Source organism: Clupea harengus, chromosome 23 (assembly GCF_900700415.2).
Source record: "Clupea harengus chromosome 23, Ch_v2.0.2, whole genome shotgun sequence".
Classification (NCBI taxonomy): Eukaryota; Metazoa; Chordata; class Actinopteri; order Clupeiformes; family Clupeidae; genus Clupea; species Clupea harengus.
The window spans coordinates 14424659-14443019 of NC_045174.1; the positions used below are offsets into that span (position 1 = coordinate 14424659).

The 18361-nt window shown below is 43.6% G+C and overlaps 2 protein-coding genes across 3 annotated transcripts in view; one reads left to right on the plus strand and one right to left on the minus strand.

Annotated features, from left to right (window-relative positions):
* The window catches only part of ace (angiotensin I converting enzyme (peptidyl-dipeptidase A) 1), a 30825-nt gene extending 20680 nt beyond the window's left edge, over nucleotides 1-10145 (plus strand). The window contains exons 13-25 of the mRNA XM_012817337.3: nucleotides 68-204; nucleotides 636-794; nucleotides 1288-1378; nucleotides 1716-1859; nucleotides 2489-2680; nucleotides 4703-4800; nucleotides 5471-5640; nucleotides 6016-6239; nucleotides 6486-6630; nucleotides 7108-7206; nucleotides 7640-7762; nucleotides 8663-8847; nucleotides 9587-10145. Of these exons, the coding sequence (XP_012672791.2) occupies nucleotides 68-204; nucleotides 636-794; nucleotides 1288-1378; nucleotides 1716-1859; nucleotides 2489-2680; nucleotides 4703-4800; nucleotides 5471-5640; nucleotides 6016-6239; nucleotides 6486-6630; nucleotides 7108-7206; nucleotides 7640-7762; nucleotides 8663-8847; nucleotides 9587-9801 (1982 nt within the window). The 3' untranslated portion in view covers nucleotides 9802-10145. The remainder of the gene's footprint in view (nucleotides 1-67; nucleotides 205-635; nucleotides 795-1287; nucleotides 1379-1715; nucleotides 1860-2488; nucleotides 2681-4702; nucleotides 4801-5470; nucleotides 5641-6015; nucleotides 6240-6485; nucleotides 6631-7107; nucleotides 7207-7639; nucleotides 7763-8662; nucleotides 8848-9586) is intronic.
* A 1317-nt stretch (nucleotides 10146-11462) lies between these two features.
* itga3b (integrin, alpha 3b) overlaps nucleotides 11463-18361 on the minus strand; it is a 51487-nt gene continuing 44588 nt past the window's right edge. Inside the window, exons 20-26 of one of the 2 annotated variants that reach the window (XR_004162959.2) lie at nucleotides 17646-17822; nucleotides 17035-17142; nucleotides 16067-16180; nucleotides 15436-15534; nucleotides 14798-14923; nucleotides 14138-14317; nucleotides 13131-13261 (exon numbers count right to left, since the gene is read on the minus strand). Coding sequence is in view for 1 of the 2 variants with exons in the window: in XM_031560996.1 (XP_031416856.1) it covers nucleotides 13097-13261; nucleotides 14798-14923; nucleotides 15436-15534; nucleotides 16067-16180; nucleotides 17035-17142; nucleotides 17646-17822 (789 nt within the window). In the remaining variant the exon portion in view is untranslated. Of the gene's footprint in view, nucleotides 13262-14137; nucleotides 14318-14797; nucleotides 14924-15435; nucleotides 15535-16066; nucleotides 16181-17034; nucleotides 17143-17645; nucleotides 17823-18361 lie in introns of both variants that reach the window. The other variant, XM_031560996.1, reaches the window with a different exon arrangement.

The window sequence follows — 18361 nt, forward strand, 5'->3', positions numbered from 1 at the left end:
TGTCGGTAACAGGTAATAGATCCTCATTCATAACTCTGGTTTAATCACCTACTCTGCTTCCTCACAGATGTTATATCAGACGAGGCCCAGGCCAAGCGCCTCCTTTCGGACTACAATAGCACGGCGGAGGGAGTTTGGAACGCATACACAGAAGCATCGTGGGCCTACAATACCGATATCACTGAGGCGAACCAGCAAAATATGGTGAGTGTCACACGCGCACACACACACACATACATGCACAGATACACACACACATAAAGAGAGAGAGGGGGGGGGGGGAAGAGAGAGAGAGAGGAAGAGAGAGAGAGAGAGAGAGAGAGAGACTTACCATATATACATTCCAATCTTTAACAAGATATGTGAAAAACAAACAGCCTCCAAATCTGAACAAACCAAGAAATGAAATATCTTAAATAGTCTACTTTTGGGATTGTTGAATGATACCGTGCACCATAGAACCTCACCTATATAAAAATACACAGAGTATCATGAATCATGATCCACACTTACTTAGATACATGAATCACGATCCACACTAACTTAGATACACGAATCATAATCCATACTAACTTATATACAGTACACAAATCATGATCCACACTAACTTTGATTTGTTCTCTTCCTGTGTCCAGCTCCAGAAGAACCTGGACATGGCCAACCACACAAAGTCCTACGGTAACGTCGCCCGCAAGTACAACACGGCAGAGTTCCGGGACGGGTCCGTGCAAAGGATCATGAAGAAGCTGAGTGACCTGGAGAGGGCCGCCTTACCACAGGAGAGACTCGAAGAGGTAAGACAGAGAGAGAAAGAGAGAGAGGGGGGGAGAGACTGTGTGTGTGTGTGTGTGTGTGTGTGTGAGTGTGAGTGTGTGTGTGTGTGTGTGTGTGTGTGTGTGTGTGTGTGTGTGTGTGTGTGTGTGTGTGTGTGTGTGTGTGTGTGTGTGTATACTTGTATGCCTGTGAATGTGTGTGTGCACAGGGGTAATAAAGGGAGGGACATGGCAAAGAGAAAGAGTAAAAGCCTTTCCCATGCATTGCAGAATAATGTACTAATATGGAATGAAGCACTTCAGGACCCTGGCTAGAGACCTTGCCAAACATGCAAGATAGAGTCACAGACACACACACACACACACACACACACACACACAGACAGACAGACAGACAGACAGACAGACAGACAGACAGACAGACAGACAGACAGACACACCTTTACTTCCATGTGTAGGCATCTGTATGTTTGTACAGTGGTGAAGTTGGTTCTGTCCCCCCCTCCATCTGCAGTACAACCAGCTGCTGTCTGGCATGGAAACCAAGTACAGTGTGGCCAAAGTCTGCAGACCTGACGGCGGCACCTGTCATCCTCTGGACCCAGGTGTGAGCGAGTACATACACACTCACACACACACACACACACACACACACACACACACACACACACACACACACACACACACACACACACACACACAGACACACACACACACACACACACACACACACACACACACTCACACTCACACTCACACACACACACACACACTCTTTCGCTCTCTCTCTCTGTCTCTCTCTCACTCAGATACCATACACACACACACACACACACACACACTTACACACCATACACACACACACACACACACACTTACACACACACTCACACACACACACAAACACACACAAATATGCTCATTCTACCTCTTCTGTTTCAGACCTCAACAAAATCATGGCCGAGTCACGTGACTACAAGGAGCTGCTGTTTGCTTGGCAGGGTTGGCGCAACGCCTCTGGCCGGGTGCTCCGAGAGGACTACAAGAAATATGTGGACATTGCCAACGAGGCTGCCAGGGCAAACGGTAGGCACTCAAGCCCCTTTGTTGGATGTTGGCATTCTCTCTTGGGTAAAAGGTGCATAGTGTCCACTAGGTGGCAGTCCAGTTTAAGTAGGGGTCAATCTGTGCTGATAAAACACAGTGCAGCTCTATACTCCCATCATGGTTGCAAATAAGACTTAAGAGATGACCTTTTTAACTTTATAAAATGTCCTTAAGACAAACACAGTAGAGTAAATAGACATGTAGTCATAACTAATCTTTCATTAGTCTGGCATAAAGGTTCAGTACTCATAATATTAATACTGTTGATAGATCACAGTATTAGACCTCTCATCAAAATGTAGTTCTATAGGTCATGAGACATTGCTTTATGAACATATATTTTCTTTATGAACATATATTTTCTTTATGAATATATAATGCAGGTTTACTGCTTGAAATGTTCTTCTCATCAACTGATCCTGGTTCCTTTGCCTGGCTACTTACATGGCTTTACATTTGGCTTTACATATATGTAGTGTATATCCTGACGGATTGCTTTATGAACTTTACATACCTTGAAATATGCATTTGAACTACTTCTACCTTCAACTTTCAACTGTTTGATTGTTTTGTAAGGAATGCTAGGAACTTTTTCCCCCTGCCTACAGGTCACTCGGATAACGGGGCGTTCTGGCGTTCCCTGTACGAGACGCCGACTTTCGAGCAGGACCTCGAGCTCCTTTGGAAAGAGCTGGAGCCACTCTACCAGCATGTGCACGCCTATGTGCGCCGCGCACTCTACAAGAAGTACGGCGACAAGCACATCAATCTAAAAGGGCCCATCCCCGCCCATCTACTGGGTAAGCAACCACATCGGGGGGAAGGGTGTGTGTGTGTGTGTGTGTGTGTGTGTCATCAATACCACATGATTAGAAGTGTGAAGAATTAAGTAGTAGGTGAGGGAGTGAGCATACCCACAAGAAGAGGGCATGACCTGAAGGAATGAACGAATGAATGAATGAACAAATTAATGAATGAACGAATTAATGAATGAATGAGTGATAGTTTAGATACAGTGTTGCCAAAGAACAGAGAAGAATACAACAACACACTTATTGTAATGTCACTTTAACGACCCCATCTGCTGGGTAAGCAACCACATCAGGGGAGGGGGATCATGTAAACAAAAACAAATTCCATAGAGGTGGCATCAGTACTGCAAGTGTGAAGAATCAAGTAGGAGGTGAGGTGGTGGGCATCAACTTTTCTGTGAGGGTGAATGAATGAATTAATGAATGAATGAATGCGTGAATGAATGAATGCATGAATGAGTGAGTGAGTGAGTGAGTGAGTGAGTGAGTGAGTGAATGAATGAGTATGTGAATGAGTGAGTGAGTGAGTGAGTGAATGAATGAGTGTGTGAATGAGTGCGCAAATGCGTGAATGAGTGAATTAATGAGTGTGTGAATAAGTGAGTGATTGAATGAATGAATGAATGCGTGAATGAATGAATGAATGAATGAATGATTGAATGAATGACTGAGTGAATGAAGAAATTGCAATTTAATAGAGTTGCTCTCAAAATTCAAAGAGCTTTACACACATGGTAAACACACACACCAACTTGCTATTGAAGCACAGATTTGTGTAAAGTGACATCTCAGCCAGCCACTCAGCTGTCACTTGAGTTGATGAGTTGGTTTCTGTTGATTTCAGGTTTTAATAGTGACCTGCCTTGTTGGTGTGGGTGTCATGACTCATTCCTAGGCTGTATTGAGTCCCTTAATCACTCGACAACGCCTGAATCCTGTTTTTACACGATTCAGAACATACACGCATCACCCATCATTCACAGATCATTCATCAAAATCACAGGCCACGCTGAACTGAAGACATGTGTAGGAAACAGCTTCACAGTCCATCGAGTAGTCGTTGAGTTACTGTTCAGTTGATGCGTGCTGATGTTATGGCTGATTGTGTGTGTGTGTGTGTGTGTGTGTGTGTGTGTGTGTGTGTGTTCGGTGTGTGTGTGTGTGTGTGTGTGTGTGTGTGTGTGTGTGTTATGGCTGATTCATGGCTGTGTGTTGCCCTTAATCAGTGGACACAGAGCGGGCCCTGAGTTTAGTTTTGCTTGGCTGAGCAAACATTAACATTCAGTGATGCTCACTGGCAGTTTCAAAGCTTCAAAGTTTTGGCGAATGCCAGAGCGTGACCGATTGTGTGTGTGTGTGTGTGTGTGTGTGTGTGTGTGCATGTGTGTGCGTGCGTGTGTGTGTGTGAGTTTGTGTATATGCGTGTGTGCATGTGTGCGTGTGTGTGTGTGTGTGTGTGTGTGCGTGAGTGTGTGTGTGTGTGTGTGTGTGTGTGTGTGTGTGCGCATGTGTGTGTGTATGTGTGTGCGTATGTGTGTGTGTGTGTGTGCGTGCATGTGTGCGTGTGTGCACATATGTGTGTGTGTTTGTGTGTGTGTGTGAGTGAGTTTGTGTATGTGCGTGTGTACATGTGTGCCCGCGCGCGCGTGTGTGTGTGTGTGTGTGTGTGTGTGTGTGTGTGTGTGTGTGTGTGTGTGTGTGTGTGTATGTTTGTCTGTGCCAGCCTCTCAGAACTTCAGACTGACTGGAGCAGAATGCAAAGCGTCTGGGTTGGGGGCTAGAATTTAGGACTAGCCTTGGCTGCCCTTGGTGAGAGCGTTTGCCATTCAGTGGACTAACACTGTATGTGTGTGTGTGTGTGTGTGTGTGTGTGTGCGTGTGTGTGTGTGTGTGTGTGTGTGTGTGTGTGTGTGTGTGTGTGTGTGTGTGTGTGTGTGTGTGTGTGTGTGTGTGTGTGTGTGTGTGTGTGTGTGCGTGCGTGCATGTGTGTGTGTGTGTGTTTGCTCATAGGCAACATGTGGGCGCAGACATGGTCTGGCATCATGGACCTGGCGATCCCCTACCCTGATGCCACACAAGTGGACGCCACCCCTGCCATGGTAGCTCAGGTAAAATAAACAAAACAAAACATAACAAAACGAAACGCATAACCCACAATATGAAAGTAATGCATATTTGTAGTAAATACCCCATGTGCATTTATGCAATGCACACTCTGCTACGTTGCTGAAAATATGTGGCGTTGCATGACGAGGTCATCTGTACGTAAGAGATTCTCAGTACTGATGTGCTCCTGTAGTTGAACTGGTAGAGCCAGGTGTTAACAACACCAAGGTCATGGGTGCTATACTCCGTAAACACAAGCCTATAGAACAGTGTGTACTGTGAGTCACTTTGGATAAAAGTGACTGAATGTGAATGATTAAAGACACAATCCATCTCCTACTACCAATGACTGTAAAAAAGCATCGACATCGTAAGCTCATTACAAAAGTGAAGCAACAGGAAAGAACTACAGAATGGGGGCAGATTTAAATATGGGTTAAATATAAGTTCTGGGCGGACCTGACTGATATTCTGTTTACTACACGTGCTCTGGCCCCAAAACCAAAAAGCGCTTGCTAGACAGAATCTGGCTCCAACTTGAACATATGGTAGCTCTCATTTTGATGAATTTTGGTCTCAACATAACTAACATGATGTGACGTAACGTCATGCTGTCCATATTGCTTACTTTGCTATACTATTTCTATCTGTGCTTGTATGTGGCTGGAACAGGGCTGGGACGCGGTCAGAATGTTTAACGAGTCGGACAACTTCTTCAAGTCCCTCGGCCTCATCCCAATGCCGCAGGAGTTCTGGGACAAGTCCATGCTGGTGAAACCCGAAGGCAGGGAGGTGGTGTGCCACGCGTCCGCCTGGGACTTCTACAACCGCAAGGACTTCAGGTACGGGAGTAATAAACAGGAAGTAGAACCAGAGGTTAGAACCATTATATTACAAATAATAGAATGGACATTTCAGTCCCCAGCAAAGCAAGAGTAGAAGGTTACAGGTAGCCTAGTGACCAGATACATTCCACTTAACATTCCACTTTTTGTGTTTCCATGTAAAACACATGGCTGTACTGCCCCGAGAATGAGGTCAACTATATTGATGAACTAATGCTCACTTAGCCAGACAGTCTTTCCAAAAAATTACATGTCATGACTCGCCACTCTACACACAGAGGGAACTCCTGTATGTTCTCGCTTCCTGTTTACCTGGCTCATTCACCTCTGACCTTTCTCCCTCTTCCTCACTCCCTGCCTCTCATTGGCCAGGATCAAGCAGTGCACTGTGGTGACCATGGACGACCTCATCACGGTGCACCACGAGATGGGCCACGTGCAGTACTTCCTGCAATACAAGGACCAGCCTGTGTCCTTCCGCGACGGCGCCAACCCGGGCTTCCACGAGGCCATCGGTGACGTCATGGCCCTGTCGGTGGCCACACCCAAGCACCTGCAGACCATTGGTCTGCTGGACAAAGTGGAGGAGAACCAAGGTCAGTTTTTCTAGAACACGCAGTGAATTTTATGAACTTAGATCTTAAAAAATAGTCCTGAGGGAAAACAATCTCTTTGCCAAGATATGGCATCCCATCCTATCTAAAAATGTACTTTGTGTGAGGTTTATGTAAAGCTTTTAGGGATGAGTTTGTCTATGTGTTCGATATGAATAATAACATAAATAATTATAATGGACTTGATCAAGTAATAATAGTGATGGACTTCATGTTACCTATCCATAGAGAGCACCATCAACTACCTGATGAGCATAGCCCTGGATAAGATTGCTTTCCTGCCCTTCGGCTACCTGATGGACCAGTGGAGGTGGAAGGTGTTTGATGGTCGTATCTCTGAGCAGGACTACAACAAAGAGTGGTGGAACATGAGGTGAGCCCCCCACATTAGTGAACACTTCCATTCGAAACTATTTACAGCACTGTAAGTTATGCTAAGCTATGCTATGCTATGCTAAGCTAAGCTATGCTGTTTGATGTGTGCTGTCTGGGCTTTAAACCCCAGACCTTGGGGTTGTTAGCACTTTACTTTACTACTTGAGCCACAGGAAGAGGCCTCAAACAATCCCAACTGTGGTTAGTGTGCTTTTTATGAATGCTCTGCATTAAACCATAAGACTGTATAATGTTGTAAACGTGATGGTACTGTCTGTGAGTACTTTCATAAGAAAGAAGGCCTGGGAATTTTATGTAGGTAATGTTTGGCAGGCAACTTTATCCAAATCCATTCATTCTTTTCGACCAACCAGTGTTAACTCTCTTTAACTCCCACAGTGTTAGAGTCCCTTGTATATGTTATCAGGGATTTATTTCTAATTAGGGTAACACGCGTGTTTCTTTCTCACCTCAGGATGAAGTACCAGGGCCTGTGTCCACCTGTTCCTCGCACTGAGCAGGACTTTGACCCTGGCGCCAAGTTCCACATCCCAGCCAACGTGCCCTACGTCAGGTACTTCCCATCTGCTTTGGAAAGAGTTAATTGGGGTACATTGGGTGTCGTGTTACAAAACACGCAAATTTGTGTGTAAACCATTAGTAGAATGTGACGAAACATTTAACATTTGTTACGAAAGTTTTAGTGGCGATCGTTTTTACTAAGCTATGTAAGACAGCTCTGTGTGCTCTTGAGAGCAGAGGTCTGCCTGTACTACACTACTCACCCACACAAATATAGAATTTAACTTCTAGCTACTCTTGGTTTCTGCATAATTGATTAGTCAAATAGTCTTAATGAGGGCTTAATTACTACCATTATCACTATTACTATTATTATTTAGGCTTCGTTATTTGGCTTAATTAGTCTCCTGTTAGCTTCTTCATTGGGCTTCTGAGCCACAGGAAACATGCCTTTGTTTTGATGACCCTCTTTGTCATGGCAACAGGTACTTTGTGAGCTTCATCGTCCAGTTCCAGATCCACAAGGCTCTGTGTGCGGCTGCCAAGCACACTGGTCCTCTGCACACCTGCGACATTTATAAGTCCACAGACGCAGGGAAACTCTTGGGGTAAGAGGCACAAAGAGATTTGCCCCGTCATAATACACCACTGTTGATTTGCCCCATCATAATACCCCAATGATCCTGTTGATGCAGTACGCTGACAGACATAATCTCACACACATGAAGGGAGTCATTGAGTCATCATCCAATATCGATATCACAAGACTATTGTGATGTATCAGTTATCACTTGATATTGAGATTTTGACCTGGTGTTGATTTGCTCTTGAGATTATCGCCTCACACACAGATCATCATATATCCTCCAGTGCTGTTGGAAAATCAGACCGAATTTCACTCTCAATTGCTAGATAAGGATGGAGGTTATGACCAGTATTGATGTGGTATTGAGAGGGTAATATTACATCACCAGATATATACTGTATATCTAGAACTAGAGGGGCATTCAGAGAGTGCAGACCTCTGCCAAGGCCATATCTTACTGTGTTGACGAACGTGAAACAAAATTTGTGGTTCTGCCCCATGATTTCGATGCGCTCCAAAATGTCGTGGGCTCTACCTTGACCCATGCTACATCCCTCCACCAAGGGTCGTGAAAATCAGCCTGGTGGTTTTTCTGTAATCCTGCTGACAAACAGACAAATAGACAAACAAACAAACAAACAAACAAACAAACAAGCCGCACTGAAACCATAATCTACTTGGCAGAGGTACAAATAGAAGGAAAATCTCACCCGATGTCAGATCGCAATACATAAGATGTTTTTTTCAGCTATTGTGTTGTGGAGAGATTTATGTGTATGTCTGTAGACTATGTAATCAGCTTATTTACGTGTTTCTGTGTGTGTGTTTATTTATCATATATGTGTATGCATATTTGGTCATTTATGATTTTTTCATGTGTGTGAAATGTCTCTAATCTCCCTCTCCACCCTGCCTGCCACAGTGACGCCATGAAGCTAGGCTTCAGCAAGCCGTGGCCGGAGGCCATGTTTGACATCACGGGCGAGAAGAGCATGTCGGCCAAGCCCCTGATGGAGTACTTCGCGCCCCTCATCACCTGGCTGGAGCAGGAGAACCAGAAGAACGGAGAGGTCATGGGCTGGCCTGAGTACAACTGGACCCCGCCAAGTAAGTCCCCTCCTGCCCTTCCAATGCACATACTGGGGTTCTCTGGGGTACAACAATTTGTACTACTAGATGGAGCTAATAGTATGGATAGAGCTAGCGCAGATGGGGAGCACATTTAGCCAGAGACTGATCCCTCCTCGGCACACCACAAAGCGCCTTGGCCAGTCCTTTGTGCCAGTAGCCATCAGGCTCCACAACCAAACATAAAAACTTTTATCTAATAAAGGCCAGCTGAGTTGTACTTATCTTATTTTTTTTAATTTATATATATATTGTATTCCTATTACCTTGCTGCTATTACACCTGAATTTAATTAATACAAGTTTATCTTATCTCATCTTATATTTAGTACGCAAATATATTACGAGTATGTGCTTACAGTATTAAGAGGCTATATACAATTTACTTAATTGTATCATGTATGCCGTGTTGTAGTGTACGTTTTATTGTAGTTGTAGGATATATTTGGAATAAGGATTATGGTGACGTCTTGGGTTAGGTTTAGTAATGAATAATAATGTTCGAAAACATATTTTCAGCTCCATTTTATATTGACTGTCTATGCTAGGCACATTTCATTATCTGTACAATGTACAATGATAAGTACAATGTACTGTTTTTCTTAGTACGAGATGTTATTACAAGACTTTAAGGTTAAGGTTAACAAAGCTGTCTGTGTGTGTGTGTGTGTGTGTGTGTGTGTGTGTGTCTGTTTGTGTGTACCTGTGTGACCCCACAGCTGATGACATTGCAGTCCAACCTCCCCCTATAGACGACGGGAAAGTAGACTTCCTGGGTATGTCTGTTGACGGCGCTGCCGCAGTCGCCGGCCAATGGGTTCTTCTGGTTCTAGGTCTGGTTCTACTAGTTGCCACGGCGTTCCTGGCCTACAAGTTCCGTAAAGCGAGGCGGTCCCATTATCAGAAGTCCTCCTCACAGATTGAGCTGAAATAAATAACAGGAGGAGGAAAAAAGAAACGTCTGGAATTTTTGAGAATGTTGTCAATTTGATAATTTGATGATTTAATGATTGTTTTTGTTAGTGTTGCTGTTGTTTCTTCGCTGTTGAATGTCTTGTATATTTATTGATACATTTTTTTCGGGGTCATATTGTTTTGACTATGCAAAGAAAGCTGATTGTTTTTTTTTTGTAATTTATTTGTAATAATTTGAATGAAATTGTTGGGGGGGGACGTACAATTATTTGTTTGTAAAGTCAGAATTGTGTATGCATTTTGGATTAATTTTCTTGGTAAATATTTTGGCCTTTGTAGAATAAAGACAGATATAAACATAAACATTCTTGTAATGTATCGTTGTATGACTGCCCCCTAGTGGAGATAATACATATATTTTCATGAGCCAGGCTCTACATCAGGGGTCTCAAACTCAGATTACCTGGGGGCCGATGAGCGTCCAGTCTGGTCATTGGGGGGCCAGATTTTTTTGATCTGTTGGCTTGCCTATCACAATACTGTAGATACCACTTTTGAGTTGGCAAATCTACCATGTGTGATCAGTGGTACAATGGTTAGTGTTGTTGAATAACAAGTAGCTGACCTGAGTTTCAATTCCGGGGCAATGCAAGATGCTCTTTGGATAAAGTTGTTTGTTAAAGTTGTTGTTCCCATTGATAGCCCATGACTTACATATACAGCAGTAATAGTGGGATAATGTCTTCATCGACAACTTCATCTATATTTTTCCTTCATACATGCACATTTCAAAGCAAATGCTGTACTGCACCACTTTTGTATAGTTGTTAACAAGGCTGCAAACAAACAAAACAAAGCAGAAAACTGAATAAAGTTTCAGCAAAAATCTGAATCATTTTATTTTATAAAATAAATGTATTATTCCTCGGAGCGACTTCAATGACAGACCAGCATGCTCCATTGCGTCACACAGTTGGTCAAATACATCCTTGGCTGTGGTACGGCCTTGCATTGTTTTTACACAAAGTTATTCCGCTGTCACTTCAAACTGGTTGTTAACACCGTGGAAAAAAATCGCGAGCTAAGCATTATCGTTTATGTCAGTACTCTCATCCAGAGCCACAGAATACACACTGAAATTGTTGCCCTTGACACGCAGCTAGATTTATTTTCTGATAATGACCGCTGGACTATACAAAATCCTGCTTACTATTCGGTTACTTGTCAAAACGATAGAAGACATTCCTCAAAAATACATATTTTGAATGATTTTGTTGCCATTTCGTGACTTCTGCTAAGAAAAAATAGTTCATCACGCAGATAGATCTTTAAAGTTCCAGGTGTTGCGTAGCAACGCATTACTTGCTGACTTCAATTCAGTTTCCATTACGTTAAATGACTGGTCTACTTGCGGAATGATATGAAAGACGTGAATAAGAAGCACAAAACCCGTTGCCAATGGCAGCGGTAAACGTTGGGGTGGCCCATTCAAATCAATGGAACTTTCTGCAAAATTCTGAGGAGCTGGCGGGCCGGATATAATCGCTTGTCGGGCCGGATTTGGCCCAGGGGCCGGAGTTTGAGACCCCTGCTCTACATCATCACATTACACTTGACCATCATCCTTTTCACATCATCACTGACTAACGATATTCTGTAAATGATTGACAAAGAACACAATTTCATTAAAACATTTTTATTGACATTGAAACAACACGGTATAAAATGGAACCTATTAGATAGCTTCGATTCTCTTGAGAGAAGAAAAGCATCTTACCCCTATTCCCTATAACCCATGACCACCACCCCTCCCCCACCCCCACAGAACTGCAGACTAGTGCCCCCTTGTGTTTGGATGACTGTGGTGATTCCTGTGTTAGACTGTAGAGAGGTCAGCGAGCATAGGTGGGTGTACATGTAGTTTGAAAGGGCATAAAATGTGAAGATGGTAAAAAAAAATTAGAAGACAATTGACACTCAAACATAGCATTACTTAGCAACATAGCACACATCACTGGAAAAAAATCGTGAAAATATTTATAGCAACAGAGGTTTTTCTAGGTCAGCTTTCACAAATGTTTTCACCTTAATTACTCCAGTGTTATGACTCTTTACAAAAGAGGATTCCCCTCCACAGATAATGTTTCATGCATCAGGTTAAATCTGACCTTTAAAGATGTTATTTGAGGATCTTCTTCCATACCCCTTTAAACTCACTGACATTCAGGAACAGCACAAGTGGGGTCCTTTAACAGCTGATTCCCCTGGATCGGTCATTATTATGTCATACATGTACCCTTCTGTGATTGGCTGGAGCAAGTAAAGCCTGCAAAGAGGATACATGGCATTGATATGGTTTGGAACACTTGTTTTCTATATCTATGGTAGGACATGCCAACTCAGGGGTCAACCGCAGCAAGTACCTCTGAAAAACGCATCACAGATAGAAAAGCTCTAAGCAACCAGAGCTAAGCAACCAGCTCTAAGCAACCAGAGCTAAGCAACCAGAGCTAAGCAACGAAAGCAAGGATCTCAGTGCTGAAGTGGCAATAGGAAACACCATTCACATCCAGTAAAGGATGTCTCTGAGGACATCTTTATCTTATTTAAGCCTGCTTTTATTATATATTTTTTATTTTATTTTTGAGGAAGGGGTGGGGTAACATATGTCTATGTTGTATGCCTGTATGTGCCTGAGTGCATGATTGTAGAAGAGACTAGATAACTCAGTGATTTCTGAATGCCAAAGTTCACAACACTCGTTGTAGCCATGGTGGCACCTCAGCTACAGTTCATAAGAACACAACAATCAGTCCACAGTTTGTGATTCATAATTTCGTTTAAAAAAAAAAAAAAGCAAAAATATAATGAATGAATCTCAATGCTATATTAGGCACTGGTGAATGCATTTAGAACAACATATCTACATGCAAAAGTCTTTCTTGATGGTTGGCAGATAATCAGTTTCAGAATCCAATAATGAACGTCGGAGAAGAGCATAAAATGGAGAATGAACTGACTTCTGACTTGCCATTGCTCTGCTCTGCTCTGGCAAAAACAAATTGGGGCAGCAAAAAAGCAGAATAGGTTGATATTGCACAATGCCATTGAACAATCTGATGAAATCTCTAAAAATCCATGTGTGAAAGAGAGGAGGGCTAATTGGTCAGGGTCTCTGAGTGACAGCAGGCAAACCCAATCACGTGCCGCCCCCCTCATTCCAGGAGGGGGCATGGACTGTAATATCCGTCCACCATCGCCACGCCCCTCCTCAGGATTTGGTAGGAGGGCTTTAGAGTTCAAAAGGTCAAAGGTCAGTAGTAGTAAGTTGGTGTCTCCGTCCAGCTGGTGACCCAGAGCTTCTTGTGGACCTCCTGTGCCTGGAGGGCTTTAAACTTGTAGCGTTCCTCCTTGCGGATCTTCACTCCTTTGTACTTTGGCATTATCCTGTAGTAGACGGCCCTCTTGAAGAAGCCACACTGTGGCAGACACACAGAGAGAGAGAGAGAGAGAGAGAGAATGAGAGAGAGAGAGATAATGAGAGAGGGAGTGAGGAAAGAGAGAGAGGGAGAGAGAGAGGGAGGGTGGAAGAGAGAGGGAGGGAGAGAGAGAGAGTCAACAATCAGCCATGGATTAAGTCGGCCTTTCCTATTTGCAGTTGTAAAGTTAGCAATATAATTGATCATTTCTATCAAGTATTGTTATAAAGTATTGGAATTTAAAATGTATCCCTTAGTTATAATAACATACACTTTGATGTACATTATTTTGATGAGTTTCTGTTTTAAGCCATTAGAGGATCACATCAAGAAACCGATCAACTACTTTCAGGCATTGAAGAAGAGAAAATCTACACATTACAGGGAGGTGAAAAACACAGCTGGATTAAGTGTAAGAATCAGAACAAACAGTGAAAGATTAAAAGAGAAAGAGAGAGAGAGAGAGAGAGAGAGAGAGAGAGGGAGAGAGAGAGAGAGAGAGAGAGGGAGAGAGAGACAGAGGGAGAGAGAGAGAGAGAGAGAGAGAGAGAGAGAAAGGGAGAGAGAGAGTATTGGGATTAGACTGAAGCGGTACAGAGGGGAGACAGTCAGTGTCCAGCACTCAGCTGTAAAGAAGAGACAGAGCTGTCAGTAGAGTCAGTAGGCCATGAGAAACGGTATTAGTTGCCTGAAAAGTCAAATCAATGAGAGGAAAAGTTCATTTAGTACTTTAGTAATGATTGGGGCTCCAAAGGGAGGGACAGGCTGAAATGCAGACAAGGAACAAGAGAGAGATCTAGATTAAAGAGGGGAGAAATAGTCAAAGGATCCGCTACGAAGACTCAACGGCGCCCCCCGGTGGCCGAGTGGTATTACCGAGGAACCTGAGTAACGACTGCCTGGGGGGGCGCCCCCCTCCCCGGGTGTTTTTCGGGGAGGGGGGCTTTAGTAGTCGTCCGTCAGCCTCTCTGTCTCCGAGGGCTGGATCTTCATCTCAGCCTTCTGCGACTTGGCCTCGTACATCTCCCGCCGACTCGCCCGCCTGAAGAAACCACACTGAGGGAGACGGAGGAAGAAGAGGAGAAGAGGAAGGTGGGGTTGGGAGGGAGGGAGGGAGGGAAGGATGGCGTTAGGATGAGATGGACGAGTGTGGGTTGAGAGAGGGTTATTATGGTCTGGGCTCCTCAGAAGACATTGGGCCCTTGCCAGGCAAAGGCAAGCAGAAGGTCTAGTAGTTTAAAGGGACATTAGGCAACACTGGGTTATAGAACATCAACAGAAGGATTAAACAGAGAGGCTGAATGGGACACAGGGTTGTGTAGTGTACTGTAGTGTACTGTAGTGTACTGTTGTGTACTGTTTACTGAACAGTTAAGCACATCCTAAATATCTTCAAAATGCCAAGGGAGTGTCTAGTTCTCCCTCATCCTCTCTTCTCTGCTCCACTTCCCTCCTCTCCCTCTCCTCTCCTCTTCTCCTCTCCTTCTCTCCTCTCTCTTGTCCTTTCCCCTCCCCTTCTCTCCTCTCCCCTCCTACCTTCCAGAGGATGAAGATGATGACGCTCAGTAGAAGCATTCCTGCTGCGCCCGCAATGATGAAGATCCAGAAGGGAACCTCGTATGGCACCTCCTCCCCAAGAACAGGGTCGATGTTCAGCAGAAACTACACAGAGATGGAGAGAGAGAGAAAGAGAGAGAGAGAGAGAGAGAGAGAGAGACAATGAAAACCATTTTGACTTAGTTGGTTAATAAAAGTATGAAATATGACAAAGACAGAAATAACAAGGGTATTTCAGACAGAATGTGTGTGTAGGTGTTTGTGAGGTCTGTGTGTAAGGGGTATTTCAGAGAGAATGTGTGTGTCGGTTATTGTGAGGTCTGTGTGTAAGGGGTATTTCAGACAGAATGTGTGTGTAGGTTATTGTGAGGTCTGTGCGTAAGGGGTATTTCAGAGAGAATGTGTGTGTAGGTTATTGTAAGGTCTGTGTGTAAGGGGTATTTCAGAGAGAATGTGTGTGTAGGTTATTGTGAGGTCTGTGCGTAAGGGGTATTTCAGAGAGAATGTGTGTGTAGGTTATTGTAAGGTCTGTGTGTAAGGGGTATTTCAGAGAGAATGTGTGTGTAGGTTATTGTGAGGTCTGTGTGTAAGGGGTATTTCAGGCTCTTTTCACACACCTCTCTACTCTGACTGTCCATCTTGATGGTGGGTTTATCTGTCACCAGGTTTAATGTCACCTCCCCCTTTACTTTCACCCGGAGCACATTCATGTAGTCCTGAAACACACACACACACACACACACACACACACACAAACATACACAATGCGAACAAGAAATACAAGTCACTTAATAATTATTATTTTATTATTTATTATTACACTTAATAACACTTATTGTGTATTTTGTTCTTTCAACAGTGGTCCTCCGCACACTCACCTCCAGCATAGTGCTGTTCCAGAAACACACACACACACACACACACACACACACTCACCTCCAACATAGTGCTGTTCCAGAAACACACACACACACACACACACACACACACACACACTCACACACACACACACACACACACACTCACCTCCAACATAGTGCTGTTCCAGAAACACACACACACACACACACACACACACACACACACTAACCTCCAACATAGTGCTGTTCCAGAAACACACACACACACACACACACACACACACACACACACACACACACACACACTCACCTCCAACATAGTGCTGTTCCAGAAACACATACACACACACACACACACACACACACACACACACACACACACACTCACCTCCAGCATAGTGCTGTTCCAGATCCGCGACCTGACGATGACCTCTGCGTAGGAGGACATGTTGAGCAGGGGACAGGAGAAGGTCACGCAGCGGGCGGTGCCTTTGGAGCACTCCTGAGACGAGACAGAGACGAGACGGAGACGAGACAGACACCAGACTTTAAAGATGAGCTTTCACGCCTAACTCTTGATTAGCAACACAAACGAATTATTGTTGTAATTACTAATTATTATTGTTATATTGACAATATCCTATTTTTTGTTTTCAAATATGTATTGTGTAGGTCGCTTTAGACAAAATAATCTGCCAAATACTATGATCAAAACCATAATAACAACCACAACTATAATAAATATAAACAGTAACACATCTGACATTTCTTTAGACTTAAATTCCCAGAGACTGTAACATGATACTGTCTTGTAACATGTATCAGTAATGCCATGACAGCGTGTAATAATGTGACATACCAGTACACTAGTATGGCATCAAACATGATGCAAGCGGTCATGAAACTGGGCCATGATGGCTAGTAATAACATCAGTAATGACATGTTTATAACATGGTTATGTCAGGCTTCATGATAAAGGCTTTGAGTTGTTGGAAAAGGGTTGAAGTTGATGGAAATGAGTGTATCCCCCCGCCCCCCCTAAAAATCACGCAGGACTCTGCATTTTTATCACTAAAATTGTATTACGTATTTATAGTATTTATATATATAGTATTTATATATATAGTATTTATAACCACTGTACGTGAATCTTTATGTTTACTTAGTATTAGGAAATGTCTTGTCTTATCTGTTGTGCCTGTGCACTTTTATATGTTTCACCGTGGGAAACGTCCTATCGATTCCTTTGTATGTCTTGACATGTAAAGAAATTGACATTAAAGCTACTTTGACTTTGACTATTCCCTGTGATGAGTGGAGATTCAGCGAAGGCCTCCTCTGTCAGTGTTTCTCACCAGCAGGTGGGTCTCCTTGCGAGCGGTCACTATGGAGACGGCAGCCTCCACTGGGGGCTCACTGAACAGGGCATCCCTCCTCTGGCGTCTGGTGTGCTCCTCTGCGACCTGGGTGGAGGAGAGGAGCAGAGAGGAGAGGAGAGAGGAGGACAGGAGCAGAGGAGAGAGGAGAGATGAGGAGAGGTGAGAAGTGGAGGGAAGGAGACGGGAAAAGACAGGAAGAGAGAGGTAGAGAAAAGAAGATAAGACACAATAGGAAAGAGACAACCAGTAGAAAATCCTATTAGAAAGGAGATTGGTCAACCAATTAGAATTGAGTATCCGGCAGAGCTGTGTAATAACACAGTAATGACATGAATCATAGGGATAAAGGTGTTGTTGAAGTCAATTAACCTACACTGCCAAGTCCTCACAATAACTATACTCACTTGAATTTAACGTATTACACACAAAAACACACACATATTGTTTATTTAAAAACATGACGATGAACGACACGTGTTTGTGTGTGTGTGTGTGTGTGTGTGCATGCCACAATGATCTAGATAATTGTTATCATTACGAGAGCTTTGAGTGAGTGAATGTGAGTTTCGTTCTGTGGGGTCACTCACAGTGAGGTTGAGCAGGTTCACCACCTCACCGGGTGGGACACAGTGGGTCTCTGACGTTCCCTTGGTGACGATCTCCGTCAGATAGAGCAACCACTTGCCATTGGTCACCTCGTACGGCCACTCGAACTCCAGCACAAGGGTTCCCAAGTTCCCCAAGGGCTCTCCAAGAACCCCAACCTTCAAGGCAACAGGTTTAGAACCGTGTTAGAACCATGTCCTTATCAGCTTAGAATGTAAAATGAGGTTAGGGTTTATAGGTTTCTTCAAGTTTGAGGTAAGGTGAATAAACACCAACATAAGGATTGTTTTAGGGTTTATAACCTGGGAAATTAGAATTTAAAGTTTTTAACCCCTGATAGAGTTTGAGGTTAGGTTTTATTAGACAGCCAAAATAGATTTGCTGTTTAAGGTTTATAAACACCTGTGATTAGACATTAAACGCAGGTTTCTATCTGAGGTGTATTACTACCTGAGCTTGGGAGGTACTGTTTATAACCTCATGTGAGAGTTTAGGGTAAGGGTTTAACACCTGTTAGAGTTTAGGTTTAGCGCATAAAGACCCTTTAGATTCGACTGCTAAGGTTTAGAAAACACCTGTGAGATTGGACGTTAGAGTTCCTAACGCCCTGCTAGAGTTTAGGGTCAGGGTTTCTAAATCTGCAAGAGTTTAGGGATAGGGTTTCTAAATCTGCTAGAGTTTAGGGTCAGGGTTTCTA